The sequence below is a fragment of the Perissodus microlepis genome, chromosome 1 (genome assembly GCF_051167445.1).
Source record: "Perissodus microlepis isolate ML-2025 ecotype Zambia chromosome 1, ASM5116744v1, whole genome shotgun sequence".
NCBI classification, from domain to species: domain Eukaryota; kingdom Metazoa; phylum Chordata; class Actinopteri; order Cichliformes; family Cichlidae; genus Perissodus; species Perissodus microlepis.
The window spans coordinates 33,944,728-33,963,650 of record NC_140461.1 but is presented as its reverse complement, the minus strand read 5'-3'; the positions used below and the strand labels follow the sequence as shown (position 1 = coordinate 33,963,650).

At 41.6% G+C, this 18,923-nt stretch overlaps 1 protein-coding gene across 2 annotated transcripts in view; it reads right to left on the bottom strand.

Moving 5' to 3' along the window:
* The window catches only part of lsp1b (lymphocyte specific protein 1 b), a 52,419-nt gene extending 35,704 nt beyond the window's left edge, over window positions 1–16,715 (bottom strand). Inside the window, exons 1-3 of one of the 2 annotated variants that reach the window (XM_084908634.1) lie at window positions 16,565–16,715; window positions 10,519–10,659; window positions 7,557–7,815 (exon numbers count right to left, since the gene is read on the bottom strand). In XM_084908634.1, the coding sequence (XP_084764760.1) occupies window positions 7,557–7,815; window positions 10,519–10,659; window positions 16,565–16,623 (459 nt within the window). In that variant the 5' untranslated portion in view covers window positions 16,624–16,715. The remainder of the gene's footprint in view (window positions 1–7,556; window positions 7,816–10,518; window positions 10,660–16,564) is intronic. The other variant, XM_084908714.1, reaches the window with a different exon arrangement.
* Window positions 16,716–18,923: the final 2,208 nt, after the last annotated feature.

Genomic DNA, 18,923 nt, shown 5'->3' with positions numbered 1-18,923 from the left:
ATAACCAACCTTATGACAATCAGATCACAAGTTATAGAGAAGCCTCGTATGAAGAAGACTTACCTGAAACGGAAAGAGACTTACCTGGAAATGACGAATCTGAAAAGGAAAGAGACTTACCTGGAAATGACGAACCTGAAAAGGAAAAAGACTTACCTTCTATGGATTGCCCTGACATGAGGGATGAACAAATCCTACTTCCCTCAGACATGTTAGGGAGTGATGAGGAAGGAGAGGACTTGATATTTGACAGAGAAACAGTAAACAAGGAGAGAGATGAACAAACAAGCAAAGAAATTCCTGTCCGACGATCTGAAAGAAGTCGCCAGCCACCAAAAAGGCTAGACTACCCTGAATTGGGAAATCCCCTTGTCACTGTGGTCAAATCATTATTTCACGGTTTAACCACAGCTTTCATTGAATCTTTAAATGCTAAAGCTGAATTATTGTTCTTAGATGATGCAGTTCACAGTAGGCATGCAAAGGGACTTGCATGAATTCAAGAGGGGAGGGTGTAACCCAGTTCCTAAAATCATCTCAAACAAAAGAGAAGAAAAAGTAAAACATTTAATGTTCATTGTTTCTGTTCTTACTGTCCTTGTTTAATGAAAGTGAAACGAGATCAAAATATTTATTTAAACATAGAAGGGACGCAGATTATATATGATATGCTCTGGTCAAACAAGGGTTAAGTTTTCTCAGAGGGTTGATGAGCTCTGATGAGAGCCTATTGTTTTACTCCACTCCTCGCATGTCAGCCAATCGGTGAAGCTCTAGGCAGCTCTTGTCCCTCCATAGTACCAGCTCCCAAGTTTTCACTCTCTTGCTCCTACAGCCGAACAGAGCAGGCGGACTAAAACTTTGTTATCGGGCAGAGCGAAACTGGAAGGTTTACTGAGCTGTGGCTTCACGTAAACGCTGAGCATCCACTCGACGGCGGTCAGGTTTTTATATGGGACGAATCCAAAGACCAGGTCAGCGATTCCAGAACCCAGAGTGTTCCAGTGTTCACTGGATGGCGAGCCAACCCAAGATCCTAGGAGATGATATACATATACATGCACACTCATTTGCACATTGATGGACTACAATCCTCTACTGTACAAGTAGTACGGTAGGACAGACAATCACACACACACTCCTTGTCGGACGAATTCTATTGGAATACACCCGTTTGTCTGAGAAACTGAGATTTTTTTAAAACTCTTTTTTTCCGTTTACATGTGGACGAGGAATACAGAGTTCGTCACGCAATGTCAAAGGTATGTGCCTTTTTTCACGTCAGCTGTGCGCCACGTTATTGCTTACAGGAGATGAATTGCAGAATGGCAGATAGTCAGATTAACAGTATTTTGTCTCTATCTTCAGGTTTTACACTCTTACATATAAACACGCAGTTAATGTCCCTCCATTTAGAAAGGCAGAGGCGTCACGGTGTAATTATTTTACATGTAATTTTTTTTTCCTGTGTAATAATATTCAACATTGCTATCAATACATTTTTCAAAAAAAATGCCTCTCTGTGCAAAATGGGTTTAAAAACATAAACAGCTGTGGGATACTGTTTGTCTGGGATTTAGACAGGGGGAACAAATCGTGGCAGGATCAGCCTGTTGTTATTTTTATCCCGCTGTAACTTTACTGTATAAAGAGCTAACATCTCCAAAATGTTAGAAGTAGTTAGTCATTACAACAAGTGTTTGTGAACTAAAAATCAAGAATGTGGGATACTGTTTGTCCGTGATTTGAAGAGCCCAGCATGTGCTCCCGATGAAGGGAAAAGCAATTCTGTAGGGGAGACCTACCTTAGCACTTGAGCAGGTGAAACCAAAGGGAAGATTTGCTTCACCATATTTTCTAGTCTTTGGCTTAGAATGAAGTTGGCTTGGAAACATATTCAGCAATGCTTCATCTCCTGTTTTGCGTTTGTGTGGGTGCCCCGTGCTAGCAGTGTCCAAGTGTTGTTGTTTGTTTGTTTTTTCCCTTTTCATGCCGCGCCCCCCCTGCAATGGCTCTGCGCCCCCCCTAGGGGGCGGGCCCCACACTTTGGGAAGGTCTGGGTTAGCCAATGATGAGCCGGAACCATGGAGGAGCACTAACGGACTTCAGCCTGGGTTGAAGCCCTCCAGCGCTTCCCAGGAAGACGATGACATGCTGGACATCGGCCTGGACATCCATGGTTTGTTGGAGGATGAGCAGGAGAGCTCATTGTCTGCCCAGTGTGCCGCTGCTGCTGCACCGGTCGGCCACGATGACACCTCTCTTTTTTCCCTTTTTCACCGTGCTGCTGAGAAGCTGCAGACGGATTGGCCCTCTCCTCTGCTAGCGCAGAAGCCGTCGCAGTTCACAGGTTTTTTCCTCCGAACGGAGCCCGCAATGGCCAAAATCCCTCAGGCCGGCACTGTGCCATGAGCTCCGTCACCATGCTCCAGACGTGCCAGGCGATGTGCCTGGCGGAGCTTGGATCTCTGGTTCCTGATGACAGCCCGCTGGCACCTTTTCTTAACAAGGTCAGAGTCGCCACGGATTACATCCTCCGTGCGTCCTGCTGTGCAGCGCTCTCCCTGGGCAAAGGGATGCATCAACAGTAGTGGCACAGAGGTGTGGCTGACCCTCTCTGACGTCCTGGATATGGACAGGGCTGTATATCTGTGTCTGCGGCTGGGTTATTCAGACATTCAAGCTCTGCGCGACATCGTCCCCTGACGTCAGGCGAGGCCCAAGCCTGCAGCTAGCCCTCACAGGCCCGCCACTCCTTTGCCGACTGGCAAGAGACCAGCGCCTACTGCCGCAGTGGGTGTGCCGCCAGCAGGAGCACATCCTCCAGTCCGAGCTCCACGCCAGTCGGTCTGGAGCAAAGGCCCACCCTCGGGCCCCCGGTGGAACCCAACGCCCAGAAGGAAGAAGCCTCAGCCCTCCTAGCTGTGGTTCCGAGTGGTGAAGGGGTCCAGCAGCAGGAAGACGCTACTTTTACCCCTCTGTTGCCGCCCAAAAGGTGCCACTTAAGTTCTCTCCAAGCACAAACCCCCTACACACAAAATGCCTCAGGTTGTAACTCCCTGTTCAGGTGTGTTAAATGTTCAGGTGACCACATTAAGTGTCCCCGCTGTTTTTCATTGTTGTGCCCCAACACAAAGGTTTGAATGTACATGTTCCCATGTTACAATCAATAAAGAGTGTTGTTTATCCTCAAACAATCGCAAATGCTCAGCCTGCAGGCAGAATGAGCCAGGTCAGGCAGGTGATGCATTCCCCTGCAGACACACTGGGGGGCGACAACGCACCGCCGATGGTGCCGCAGGTCAGCTGGCTGGCTGCTCACTTCCCTCAGTGTCACGCTTGCGCCCCCTCTCCATGGGTGTTGTGAACCGTTGCCATGGGTTATCGGTTACAGTTCCGGGTCAAACTGCCTTGTTTCCGGAGAGTCGTAAACACTACTGTTGGCACCAAGGCAGGCATCATACTCAGGGAGGAAATAAAGGCGCTATTACAGAAAAGAGCAATATGAGTGGTCCTGGCTTCGGAGACAGACAAATTTTTGCACAGCCGTTATTTTGTTGTTCCGAAGAAAGGGGGAGGACTTCATCCCATCCTCGACATGTGAGTCTTGAACACGTATCTACGAATGTACAAGTTCAAGATGCTAACACTCAGACAGCTCTTGAATGCAGTTGGCCCGGGAGATTGGTTTGCCACAATTGATCTAACAGATGCTTATTTCCATGTGGCTATACACCCGAAACACAGGCAGTTTCTGAGGTTTGCATTCAAGGGCGTAGCCTACGAATACCTGGTGCTGCCGTTCGGGCTGTCGCTCGCTCCTCTGCGAAATTGGACGAGGCAGCGCTAGCGCACCTCAGAGAGAGAGGCATCCGCATCTTAGCCTACCTAAATGACTGGGCTCTCGTAGCTTGCTCCAAAGAGCAGGCGGAGACACAGCTGGTTCTGTCACACATTCAGACAGTGGGGCCGGGCTGTTGCATCGGGGCTCTTGGACTGGTAGGGTGTTGTTTTGCAAGGTGGTGTCCACAGATGCTTCCCTAAGGGGGAAGGGAGTGCTGTGCGAGGGTGCATCAGTGAGAGGGATCTGGTCCGCAGCCCAGGGTGAGCTGCAAATCAACCACTTAGAGCTGTTAGCAGTATTCTTAGCTCTCAAACATTTCCATCCAGTCCTGGAGGGCCAGCATGTCTTAGACAGGATGGACAATTCAACAGTGGTGTCTTACATAAACAGGCAGGGAGGGACACGCTCCCTTCCCCTGTTGAAGTTGTCTCGCTTTCTGCTGTTATGGTGCAGTGTTAATTTTCTGTCTCTAAGAGCCACCCATATTCCGTGCACCTGAACCTGGGGGCGGAAAATGGAGGTTGCACCCTTTAATAGTTGCTCAGATTTGGGATCTATTTGGTAAGGCTCAAGTAGATCTTTTTGCCTCCAGGGTAAATACTCACTGCCCCCTGTTCTTCTCCATAATCGACCACAATGCACCCTTGGGCATGAACGCGCTAGCGCACCAATGGCCAGACGTGCTCCTGTATGCATTTCCCCCCAGTGGAAATGATATCTCCAGTTCTAGAGAGAGTGTGTCGGCAGTCTCTCTCTCTGATTCTAGTGGCCCCTTGGTGGCCCACAAGGTCGTGGTATGCAGAGATAATCTGCCTGCTAGCAGCGAGTCCTTGGCAGATTCCTATCCGCAGGGACCTCCTCGCTCAGGCAGGAGGAGAAGTGGTTCATCCATGCCTGTGGCGTGATCTGTGCACCTTCATGCTTACCTCCTGAGAGGTCAAACTTGATTGCTAATGGTCTGCCACCTAGTAGCAACAATTCAGAGCGCTAGGGCCCCATCTACTAGAGGGTTGTATGCTTACAAATGGCGAGCCTTCGAGCAATGGTGCCAGGACCGCCACACTCTCCCATTTCAGTGCTCTATCCTTCCTGTTGTGTTCAGGTCAAATTTGATTTACAGCTTAAAGCACTCATAAATATTGTGTTTTACATCCGATTGCCTCAAGGCCTAATGCATCCTCCACACCATGCACTAGAACATTTCACAGTGATTATCGCCTCTTTTGTTGAATTTTGAGCGTTTTAATCAACTTTGATTACATATGTGGTGTTCCCGGTCAAAGATGACCGTAGGAACCATAGGAAAATGAATGGGTATCCCACTGAATAGTCCACTGAACGACCCATTGAATGGGCCACTGAATGACACCCACTGAACGACACCCACTGAACGACACCCACTGAACGACACCACAGAATGGGTCACTAAACGACCCATTGAATGGGCTGCTGAACAGGTGGGTGGAGCGCCTACCAGTTATGTACAATGCAGGCCCTGAGGTGACAGTTGATGAGCACCTGGTACCTTTCAGAGGTTGCTGTTTCTTCAAGGTGTACATTCCAACAAACCAGGAAAAAGGAATAAAGATCTGGGTAGCAGATCTTTATTCACACACACACACACACACACACACACACACACACACACACACACACACACGGCTTCTGTATTTTGCTTCTGTATTTTGTAATACATTTTCAGTGCATATTTGTATTTTCAATGCAGTTATTTTATGTCTAATTCTATTTATTCATGTTAAACACTACTTTGAGACATTGTTCAGAGCTAAAGAAGGTTGAATAAAAATAACCGGAGGGCTATTGTGGATGTTTTGACATTCCTGCAGGAGCTGCTCGATAAGGGCCTTTCATTTTCAACAATTACGGTTTATTTAGCACCTATATCTGCTTGTCATGTTGGCTTTGACAGGGTGACACCAGGTGCACATCCCCTTGCTATACATTTTCTGAAAGGGGTTCGCCGGCTGAGAGCCATGCTTAAGTCCAGTGTCCCTGCTTGGGACTTGTCTTTGGTGCTGTTTAAACCCATTGAATCTGTGGATATCAAATTTCTCTCAAATAAGACTCCATTCCTTCTTGCTTTGGCTTCGGCAAAGTGGGTGGGTGTCCTCATGTGCTGTCTGTGCATCCCTCCTGCACACAGTTCTCTCCTGATGGCCACAAGGTCATAATGCGTCCAAATGCTGCCTATTTTCCCAAGATCATGCCTGCATTTTATAGCTCAATGGAGTTTGAGGTGCTGAGCTTTTGCTCCCCTCCTTTGGCATCTGAGGAGCAGAGGAGGATGCATTCTCTTTGTCCAGTGCGTGTGCTACGCACCTACATTGAGCGCGCTTAGAATGTGCATTTGTGTGACCAGCTGTTTCACTGCTTCGCTAATCCAACTAGAGGTAGAGCTTTGTCTAAACAGAGGCTGTCCCACAGGATTATAGAAGCTATCTCACTGGTGTACAGCACCAAAGGTCTTGCTTTGCCCCACTTATGTGTTGTACCGTGTGAATCAACTGAAAGGCAACGAATATTCTATCATTTCTGTTCCCTGAAGGAGAGGAACGAGGTGGCCCCACTGAGCATTTTGGCTCGGTGAAGAGCGGCTATTCACCGAGCATTTTGGCTTGGTGAAGAGCGGCTATTGAACTGAGGGATGACTGTGATGACAGCGGTTATATGTGCAGGTGGGACCGTACGCATGTCATCACACGTCATCTGCCTTAAAGACGTGAATAAAGGTTTCTTCAGCCAGGACATGCGAGGGCGTGATATCCCTTACTTATGTGTTGTACCTCGTTCCTCTCCTTCAGGGAACAGAAGTTATAGACATAACTATTCGTTTCTAGTCTTTAGGTTTTGTCACTGTGCCTCCCCTGTATTCCACGTTTCATGTCTAGTCTCCCTTGTCTTCATGTTTGTTTATCGCCTGTGTCTGTTTTGTGTCAGTTATGTTCCCATGTCTGATTCTTCCCCAGTCCCTGTGTCAAAGCCACGTCTTAGTGTGTGGCTCATGTTTCCTGTTTTATTTTGATAGTCCCTTGAGCTGTGTTCAGAGTGTTCTGTTTTGCTTCCTCCCTGTCTCATTGTGTCAGATGAGTTCCAGCTATGTTTCCCTCCTGATTCTCATCCCCTTGTTATCCTTTGTGTATTTAGCCCTCTGTCTTCCTTTGCCTGTTGTTGGACTGTCTGCTCGTCTCCCTCTGTTTCCTAGTTCCATGTTTTTCTTGTTCCAGGTAATTTCGATCCATGTACTTAGTGTTTAGTTAGTTGAATATTAGTCTCCCTTTGCTTTTGTTTGCATTTCATGCAGCCAGAAATAAAGGCTCACTTTTTGTTAATATTAAATTGTGTCTTGGTAGTCTGCATTTGGGTCTACTCTCTCTCTCTGAGGAGTGCCTCACCGTCTGCCACTGCAGACATGACAATTTGAGCCTATATGAATGCTTCAACACTATGCACCCAATTCTTGTTTTTAAAGTCATTAAAGGCATACGCTGTATAATCATTCCACTCTGAAAAAATAACAAAATGACATGGCATTCATGCCCATGATGAGTGTATGTAAACATCTTACTACAACTGTAAACCAGAACTCTTGTGTCTGAATGAACCTCAGATCACTATAGTGAGGTAAATCTGCACTGAAGATGTAGGTTTAACACTACGTTAGTATGCCATTGAAGGTACAAATCTATTTGACCTTCACTGGAGCTTCTGTTGAAGTGTCCTGGGTCCTACTCCTTGGTTCTAGTCCTCCTGCCTTCTCCTGTCCCTCTTCATCCACCTGATGTTGGTCACTCTGAGGGTTTGGTGGTGATGCTGAAGGTCTCTGCTCCTTTGCCCTGCAGCCATTCTGCATCTCTTGCTCATTACGGGTTTCTAGCCTGTGGCTCCAGTCACTGAAACCTTCATCTTCATCCAGGCCCACGGAGCAACTGGGCTTCAGCTCCTCATCTGACCTAAGAATAGAGCACAGAAAATTTATCACTTACCTGATCTCAGAAACCGAAGCTATTGGTTTTGTTATTGGGTGCAGTGTTTTAGTCATGTAGTCTTTGACTGTGTTAGGGAGATTTGGACATTTTCACAGTACTCATAAGTAATTGGTCCTTTAAACAGAGGAAGGAGAAGTATCACATGCCTTTATGGGAAAGCCTGAAAGTCTCACAACATAGTATAACCAAAAACAATGTGTAAATAATTGACAGAAAATAGCTTTAATACTTCATTTATGTATTGTAATTTAACCATGTTTTCATTATTGCTAATCTTAATGGCATTCATAGTCCATATGGCAGACATCCAGGTTTATAATATCACTACAATAATCACTATCAGTGGTGCAAAAGGTCAATGTGAAGTTAGGCAGAAGATGGAAAATAACTAATTAGTAAATCTGGAAAAAATGGTCAGAATCTTACTAACTTTAATAAAATAAAATCTTGACAGCTGACATGGAGTTCAGGACCCAGTCTGATCATTTGAAATTTTCTGACTTTGTGTGTGAGAGCTCACCTGTCTGAGGTGTAGAAAGGTAGAGCTTTTAATCTACTATCCTGAGTGAGCCCATCCCAGTCAAGAGAAGAATAGTTATCAATAATTAATACGGTTTTCTCTCACATTGGGAACGCCCTTACACAAGTTTAAATGATTCCCTCTTATGATTACACCCCCTCCACGACTTGAAGTCTTATGCACAACATCTGATGACCTGTATGTACCAACCATGCTGAACTGATTTTTTTCCCAAGCTGACCACATAAGGTAGGAAAATATAAAAGGAATGCCAGTCAGTTTTCTTATTTTCAGTTAATTCTGCTATTCACATTTTCAGAACTTGATAGTCAAGTTTAGATTCTGTTTAGTTAAATTTGTTAGGCAGCAAGTGAGCTTGCTTCTGAGCAAACAAAGAAAATATATTCATGGGGGCAAAACTGTTGAAAGATGGCTGGCAGGTGGCATATGGGACCTTAGGTTTCAAGCTCCATGGAAACAGAGACAATAACTGTGGAAACACCAAACAGAGGCACTGCTGCCTCCAGTTTCAGAAAACCTCAAGTCAGCAAACCAACCTTATAAGCAGCAACAGATTAAAAGCTACTGATGTCTCTAAATAACTCCTAGTAGAATTTGTTTTTACACAAATGTTTCTCTTAAAAAAGCCATTTTCAGATTGTCCCTTGCTAGCGCAGGAGGCACTGGATGTCCTTTGGCAGAATGTCTTACACTGGATCTTCTTCCTGATGCAAACTCAGAGGGGATTTGTGTCTCTCACTGGAATCAAACTGTCACCCTCATACTTGCCAAGCAAATGTGTTAACCATTACACCACTGGAAATTCCAGAGTACCCTAGATTTCTCTATAAAGGTTCATATTATATTCAGCATTTCAGATTTTAGCAACTGGAATTCTGTTTAGATTCATCTAATTCAAATCTTGTCCTTTTAGCAATCTATAACAACAGGTGTCTCACAAACTAATTATATTTCAGTGTGACTGGATGGTAGTTAAGGCAATGGGTCAGGAAAAGAACTTACAGTTGTTAATACAGAACTTTTCTGATAAGAGAATGAGTGAGTTGTGCAGTTTTTGCTGAGTATCATAAACTCAAGCGATGGGAATATTTCCTCGAGAGATTCCCTGTCTGACATCTGCCCATACAACCGGAAGCTGATGGTGCAGCAGCTTTTTCAGCTCCTTTACCTGCTGCATCACTGGGCTAGGTAACTGGGCTGAATGTACTGATGACACCAGCACACGCTTTTCCCCAACAATCAGCACAGACAGGCTGAGCTGTAAACATGAAGTGCAGCCCGTCTTCAGTGTTTGCTGTAAATGCAATGGTTGGGTTAGTGAGAGAAACCAAGCCTTGTTGGAACAGATAGTATCAGCTGAGAAGTCTTGCTAGAAAGCAATCCAAGCAAATTAAATATTCTTCTTGGTTGTCTTATTGGTGTACTAATCCTAGCTTCACTTGATTAACATTCCTAAGTTTTATAAACTGCTGCATAAAGACTAAACATGCATGCAACTCATTAGAAGAGTCTTTAACTTGGACATTTTGCAAAGTTTGTGATGTGAATTCTTGTTGTTTTAAGTTTATCAATTTATTACTGTGAAGTATTCACAGAGCACAAGCTGTCCTTGTGTTTAATGAAAGTACAGCCTCTCTAAGCAATAAAACATGTTTTTTAAAAGTCTTTGTCATGTCATACAACTGAAAGTTCAAAAAATAATTTAATGTGTCATTGTTTACTTTAACATAACGTTCTGGATTGAACCTTCTGGTTGGCTGGGGCTTTTCTGTGTGATTCTCCCTATGCCTCTGTTAGCCTTGTGAGGTTGGTGACCTGGATGTAAGTGGATGGATGGATACATATCCTTTTACAGTTCTGTTACATTTCTTTGGGTGGAAGACTATAAAAAACTCAAAACTTAAGCCTAAGATAAAAGGTTATTTGCTATGTGACGAGAAAAATTATGCTCAATATTACCTGTGTCGCTCTGACCTAATCACAGCAGGTTTAAAAAAAAAATATTACATACTTTTATATTTTCTGTTTCTAGACAGACTTGTTGATATTTACGTAGCAAAAGCTGTAAGAAGCTGTATAAGAAGCTGGAAGGCCTGACAAACAATGTGTGCTACAACATTACTTACTCTGTGTTTTGTGTGTAGTGGTTCTGCTGGGTGGGCTCGAGCCAGGACGGGCTCCTCTCTCCTCTCTGCTTTTCCCTGGCTCTTCTCCTTCTCTCCCGCTCAATCTCTTCAGCATCCTCCTGGCTCCGCTGTGCTGTCACCCTGCAGTTCGCACAAAAATCAAGACACTTACAGGACACACAGTGTATACTGCAAATGCAATGTTATACATTTTAGAAAAGACCTTTTAAGAGGCTATATGTAGCTTATCCAGCCCTTACTGGATAAGCGTAAGGACATGGATGGATGGATATATTAACTCTAAATGGAAATTAATTCTTCATTAATTTATACATACATACATACATTTCCAAAAAGTGTATTTGAAAAAAAAGCCATAAGTAGTTGTAAAATTCTTCTCATAGTTTTCATGTAATTACTGTTGGTGGACTTTTATGCTGTTGAAGAGATGGTAAAGTTGGCTTCCCCTCAGTGTGTGCCCATATAACTGCCCAAGGCTCCCCAACCTTCCAGATTTGCTACATTGTTCTGAGTTTGTGGACACCTACTGTGAATATTAGAACAACATGTGATTGTTTAGAAGGTTACTCTGCCAGGAAATATGCTGCTCTGAAAGCCAGTGTTTTGGTTCAGTATTTCCATGAGAGCGCTGATGTTGAGCAATAATGCCTGCATTGTTTCAACTCATCCCAAAGCTGTTGAATTGAAATGAGGTTGGGGCTCTGTGGATGCTCTTAGAACTCGGGGAAAAAATCTTTTGGGAACTTGCTTTGTACACAGGGTGCTACAAAGGTGTCACTGAACTAAAATTTCCTTTAATTTAGTCTAAGAGGCCAAACCCAGGATGATATAGTGAGGATTGAAAGTTGTAAGAAATGAAAAACTAAGCTGACCTTATTAGCATCGAGCAGCCACGCTGGCACCCAGAGCTATGTTATGCACATTTGCTATTTATCTGGTACAATGTTGAAATGAACCTATGGAAAAGTCTATGCATGATGAGTTTTTCACACATAATTTAAAATTCACTGGAAAGAACGAGTTCTTTCCCATCAAAAGCTCATTAGTTCATTTGCCCGATTGGTTTTAGCTTCCAGTGGGTGTGACCTGATAACAATAACTCCTTTTATTGTCCAAGAACATCTGGTGGAGTTTGAGCCAGCTGCTCTGCTTTTTCACTTAATTTCAATCTCGAGAGAAAAACAGAGAGAAGGAGAGTGAGGAGGTGAAGGAGGAGGTCAAGATATGGAGGAGAAGGACAGAGAGAGACCTTAATGCTCCATCTTGTCATACAACTCGAGGTCTGGATAAAGTCTTGTCTGGAAATTGGAATGAGCAAAACCTCGGAAATATTTATTCATCTGATTGGCTGGGAGTTTGACATCACCTAAATCTCTGGACTTTCTATTGTGTACAGAAAGGGTCTTTGGAGTGTGATGTCATTGTTTTGAAGGAAAATGTCAGCTCATTACAATTTGGATACAGTTTTAACAGCCACAATGGCAGTGAATTCATCACTTTAATTGCTTCTGTTTGGAAACATAACAACATTGTTGCATATTCTTTATTTCTGGCATGCAACAAGAGACGTTGGGCTTAAAATAAACACTCTGGAAGCATTTTTTAAAAAAGCCAATAAATGATTAAGTTTTAGCACTGTGTGTAAACATTCAACTATTCAGCTTTGATTTCTTTCTCTGGAATGGGATGGTAACGCTAATGTCCATGTTGTAGTATAGTATACACATCATTACATGATTAGCTTGATGAATGATACATATCACCTATATATCACATCAAATTATCAACAAAGCAACCAGAGAGAGAAATACTAGGAGAGTTGCAGTGTTTGGAAAAACACCCCTCTCCAAAATCCCATTTGTGGTTTTGTGAAGAGATACAAACCTTGTCAAACATTTGGAATTTATTCCACACTAACTTGTTTTGGAAATTGTTAGTCTGTGATCAATCTGTTTGAACCGTATGCATTGGTAGAAAACTGCACCAAGGAAAAAAAGCATCAAAATAAATGATGGGTGTAAGTTTAATAGTGAGGTAGTCGATTCAACGCTATGTTAAAATATGACTATATAACATTAAATATCACATTTACATCCTGGTGCAAATAATTGGTTTCGTTTGTTTGTCAGATTTTTATTATTATTATTTTTAAAAAGGGATATTATCTAGTTTATGGATTTAGTTTGCTATTAAAGCTAGCATTGGCTGCTAACTTATCATTCTTGACTCTTGTCCACATATAATCACTACTGGCTCATGACAGCAGTCAAAAAGCTTCAAAATACATTACTTTATTTTTAGTGTCTCATTTTGAAATATTTTTTTCTGACGTTTCATAAAACTGTACAAGAACAGCAGGAACAAAGAAAGGCAAAAGTGTGATCTTGTTGGTTCTAATTGAAGGAATACATAAAACATGCAGAAAATTTGCCAGTGCAATGCAATGCAAAAGGCTTAAATATAAATCAGCTCATCTGTGGATAAAATCTTTGTGAAAGTTTTTAATAATCAACTGAAGAAAATATCATTGCTTAAGACTTTTGGTGAGGACGCTGACCATAAGTTCTAAGTCAAACATGCTGTGGTTGTTATGTGGGAAAGTGACCTACATAAGATTGTACTCACTAGAGATGTAGTAGGAGTCATGTTGCCAAGTCTGTCTTAAGTTTGCTGTAATCTGATTTGATTTGTGACAGGGCTGTTTTGGCTTCGCAGTCAGGCTATGGGGAGAGAGAGAGTGGGTGGTGATGGGTCAATTGGAGATCAGGTTTGATTGTCTGGACCTCATCACTACTGCATGAAATGTAACAAGGGGAAGAAGCATAAAATCTTTATATGTCCATATGTGTTGGCTAATTGCTCGCTGATGTTTGATGTTTCTGTTGGTGCCTTTTGGAGCATTTTGAATGAAATTATCTGACAAATAATATGACCTATTGTGAGATACAATGCACTCAGAAACTAAAGTATTTTTGATTGGATGTTGCTTATAACTAATTAGCACCTATGTGGTTTTTGAATACACGATGGTAACAAGCTAACTAGCATTTTCTGACAACTGCTAACCTCTCATCCAGATTTGTTACGTAAACTTCTGGCTCCAAAAACAAAAATGGCAGCTGAACTGCTAACCTGAACAGATTAAACATGTAGGAGTCTAGAACTCTTCTCCAGAAGTCACTAAATGAAGTGACCTAATGTTTCTCACACTGAAAACGCAACATCCAGAAGAACAGAGTCAACTTTTTGGGAGGGCTATGCAAATGTTTTGGAGCCTTTTGGAAAATGATAGCCTGTTATCTATTTGGCATAATTTGTTGCCTCAAGGACAGCCTACCTGCTTCCTAACACACACACTGTTTGCTTATCTACAAGCTATGTTTAGGAAGTGGTATAAAAAACTGTGTCAGGTTAAATTTCAGAATTCGTTGATCATGCTTGCTGAATTATTATCTCTGTGCAAAGGCAAATGTAGTCTTATCAATTCCTGTAAAAAATTTAAATTAACACATGAAATAATTGCAATTTTACATATGTTGGCCAAACTGTAAATATAGTACTCTCACATAGTCTTTAATTTTTATGGTTTGTGACGTGATCTAAAATTAGATGACATCCCACTGACACTATGTCCTCAAGTAATTGCTTCCTTTGAGTAAATAATAATTATGTACCTCTCTGGAAGTTGATTAGGCAGTATTGCGGCTGTATAAACTGCATATTTGTGTGGTGAGGTTTATAGAGTCATATCACTTTGTTTAAGGTGAGTTGAACTTTATGGTTTCTGTCAAATGTTAATACTGGCAAATGTCATGCCTTTGTACTTATTTGAGCACTCAAAGTATTTTCTTACTAGAAATCTCATTCACCAATCACACACATTCATGCAGTGCTTTATAACATTCACGCACACACATAGTCCCATATGGTCCACTGGGGTAACTGTTGGGGCAACTGTTGTTGGGCAAGGTATTGAACAATGAGTTCAGTACCTTGCCCAAGGATACTTTGGCACTGGCGGAGTCAGAGATGGATTCACCAATGTTTCGACTGGTGGATGATCTACACAATCAATCCATGCAACGTATGGTATAACATCAGCAGCACTTAATCTATGCACACAAAACAGTGGACAAAGAACTGACCAACAGCTGGCTTGTCTGCTGACTTGTTGCATTCTACACGACTGCTTTTCAGATGCAATAACAAATCAGTCTGGCAGTGTGAAACTGTTTGTGTGATCTGCCAAAAAGCACAGTTTGTATTGTTGCATTTTCTTCACATGCTCAGACAATGTATTGTCTCTGCAGAGTGGTCTGAACTACACGGTATCCTTGGGGTCTGCTGGGGTATTTAACACAATGTTAATAACCATAAAATTACAGAGGATGTCTGTCTGATTAGCATAATTTTTTCCACCATTTACACAATGAGGCAATGGAGGCCTGCAGAACGGGATTTTCTTTGTGTGTGTGTGTGTGCGTGTATGTGTGTGTGTGTACGTAGCAGAGCAGGAGGGGGTTCAGGAGTCAGCCAGATGATGTCATAGACATTAAGAAAGTTGCAGCTATAAAGGAAGCCATTGAACTCAGCCAAGTGTCATTTTGAGTATAGTCACATAGCAATGTTCCAGCACTCATGGAGGAAACAAGAAATACAAGAAATACAGAGACAATGATTGTATCACTGATTCAGGGTCCTGTGCCTATTAGAGGTGAAAAATTAGAGTAGATTGCTGTAAATGGCCAAATTAGGCAAATAGAGAACAGAAAGCAACAAATAGCTGGTTGAATTAAAAATCATTGTGATGATAAAAGTAACTTAAATTGAGCAATTACCTCCATTGTTTTAAAGGAGGAGCTGCAGAAACTGTTTAGAACTCATTTTACAAACTTCTATTTAATTCTTGGTAACTTGTCAGGTCATGCTCCAAAACAGTGGTTAACAACTAGCCAGCAGAAGACACTTCTTTACGTTTTCTTTAGAAAAATACTTATTTTTTGTCTTATTTTATTTAACACTAAAACTACTAAACTATACATTTTAATTTCTCCGTTACCACATTTCTGGTTTAGAAGTATACACAATTTCAGTAGGACGTGAAATACGATTCAGATAAATGTGGTGCAAACTGGTTGCAATAAACCTAAACAGGGGTGAGGTGACATGTAAGCACAAAACAGAGATACTGGACTGCTTTGTTATAAGCTTTTCACTCACATCATTTGAAAAAACAGTCACAGCTTCATGTTATTTGCCAAGTACTCCATTGTAATGCTGAAGTCATGAGGATGAAATGTCTTGATTTTCAAAAACCCACATCACCCATCTTCAAGGACAATTTAAACCACATTTCGTTGTCATCCTCATTTTCAGTGTTTAAGTTTGATTTATTCAGATTTTAACAGACTCATCACCAAGCTGCCAAAATCGAGTGGGAAGAAGAAGGAAAGGTTATTCAAAAGTATCACAATTCATTTGCATTTTACGGATATGATAAAAGATTGAATGTTTTGTGTTTGCCCCAAATTTTGCCTTTTAAGCAATATAGAGGCTACTGCTCTATCTTCTGATTGGTGGAGGTCAAACATGCAATCTGAGAGTGAGACCTGCATGCATACAATTGCATATTAAAGATAAAGTAGAAAGGACTAAGTTGAAATTGAAACATAAAAAAGCCATGCTGCTTTTCTGCTGTAATCAGTTCATCTCTTCATTTTTACAGTTTTTCAATTTGTACATTACAGCCAATATAGATGACGCTTGGTTACAAACAATATGGTCATATGATCATAATATAAGATGTATTACAAATATTGCACGTTCAACAATGTATCTTGCTTCAAAGTATGGCTGTACTCATAGGTTTTTAATATCTGCTAGATATGCACTTATCTTAAGTTTATCGCTAGCATTTAAATATGCATTTGCATTCTTCCACTGTTTTGGCTGATGTGTCATTATGTATCTACTCATTTTATTGTGCAGGTGAAGAATCTGTGACCAAAAAACATTTCCCACTGACCTGATGAGGTTCTGCAGAAGCTGCCTGCTGGAGCTTCTTCTTCTGATGGAGTCTGACATGGTGAACTGGGCCGCTCCTGGTCCGTGGTCCTGGATTCAGTCCTGCTTCTGAGTTTGGTGTACTCTTAGACCTTCTTTACAGCTGTTTTTTCTTCTATTTTACTAGCTCAAGTGGGCCTCTCTCTCTTTCTGTCTCCCCCCCTCCCCTCTCTCTCTTTCTGGTCTCAGGTCTCTCCTCCCCCCATGTGGTTTTCATTGAGGCACTTTAACCCCCTCCACCTCCTCTTGCGCTAACAAATGTCATGTGACTTTCCCAAGGGGGGAAAGTGAGATGATATCATAACACTGAACTGGTAACAATACTATATGCATGTAACTCTGTGTTTTCTTTTATTTAATTATTACTTATATTCATTTAGTAACACTTCAGACTGTTAATAATGCACAAATTTATACTTCCTATGTTGTTTTCTAATGAAAAAGTACATTTTCTTTACATTACCTGAGAATATTCACACACTCGTTACCAGTCAATATCTCTCATTCAAAATCCACAGAGCCTGAGCTGCTAAGTGATTTATGTCAGCCACTGCAAGTGAAACAGACTAAAAAGCACTGGTATCACACTTTTTAACAGATTCCTTCAGCATGTGCTCTAAAGGTTAAAGGTCATGTTGACTTTTGGTAATTGATGAGCTGTCACTTTTCTGTTCTCTTTCATGTAGCACAGCAAAAACAACTGGAAATGTCTCTGTGATCTTTAGTGCTCACAGTCCTGCCTGGAACTGCTTAACACCAGTGAGAGTAGCTCAGTCAGAGCTCGGACCCTGTCAGTTTTAAGGAAGTTTGTGTATATTTTGGATTTGATAAGATTGAATTGTTGTTTTATTTATCAATTACATTTAAAGTTTTCAGTTTAAATGCAGTATATAAAAATATATGTGAGTTAAGAATTCGCTAGGGACTATAATGATGTTTTTGCACCACTGGCACCGCTGGCTGTCATGTCTAATCTCTCATTGGCAGAAAGCATAGACAGGAGGGTAGGGCTGTCAAAGTAATCTTAGTTCAAAGGTCAAAGTCTCAAAAAAGAAAAAAAAATAATACAAAAGCAAAACAAAAACCTTCCCTGACTTGTAACAAAAAGAAGCATAAGTGCATACTGAAAATGTTCATGTTTAATGGATGATTAGGCCCTCCTAATCATCCATTACAAAACCAGCTGTTGTAAATCAAAGCAACACGTCAACGTCACTGCTTGGCTTTCACTGAGTTCTCTCAAAACAACCCTTACCACTCGACAGCTAAGGATTTATCTGGACAGTGATTTTCTATTCAGTTCAGTTTAGTTCCGAAATTACAACAACAGTCACCTCAAGGCACTTTATAGTATAGGTAGTTCATACAATAGGGAGTGAGGGAGACAGAACAACAGATATGCTGTGGAAGAGAGCCAGAGATTAATAGTAACTAAATGCAAAGTGGTGTGTAAACACATAGTGATAAAAATCTGGGTGAAGAAGAAACACTTAATGTATCATGGGAAGTCTCCAGCAGCCTTAAACCTATTGTAGCTTAACTAAGGGAGGAATCAAGATCACCTGATCCAGAACTAACTATATGGTTTGTCAAGAAGGAAAGTTTTAGGCCAAATCTTAAAAGTAGAGAAGTTGTCTGTCTCTGGAATCCTAACTGGAAATCCCAACTCTGCCTCCAATTGTACTTTTATATACCCTTGGAGCCAAGTAAACCAATAGTCTGAGAGTGAAGTGAAACATATACTATTTGAATGAAATGGGAATATGAGGTCTTTAAGATAAGGTGGGGCCTGATTATTCATGAGCTTGTATATGATGGGAAGGATTTTAAATCCAATTCAGATTTAACAGGGAGAAGCCAGTATTGGCGAACTATACTCTCTGTTTCTAGACTCTGTCAATACTCTTGCTCTAGCTGAAGGCTTTTCAGTGACCTTTAGAACAACCTGAAAATAAAATAATAAATTACAATAGTTAAGCATAGAAGTAATAAATGTATGAACTAGTTTTTCAGTATCATTCTGAGACAGGACAATTTTACTAATATTTTTGTTTGTTTGTTTAATATGGGCACCAGAGATGGGCAGTAATCTGATTACTTTTTTCAAGTAACGAGTAAAGTAAGGGATTACTATTGCAAAAACGGTAATTAGATTACCGTTACTTTCCTGTAGGAACGCTGCGTTACTGCGTTACTAAAACCGTGATTTTTTTGCGAGAATGTCTCATGACAATGACATAAGCGAGTGCGAGGTTCTTGACAACAGCTGTGCGCAGATTAACGATGGATAATATATTGAGTGCGGAGAGAGTATGAGCATG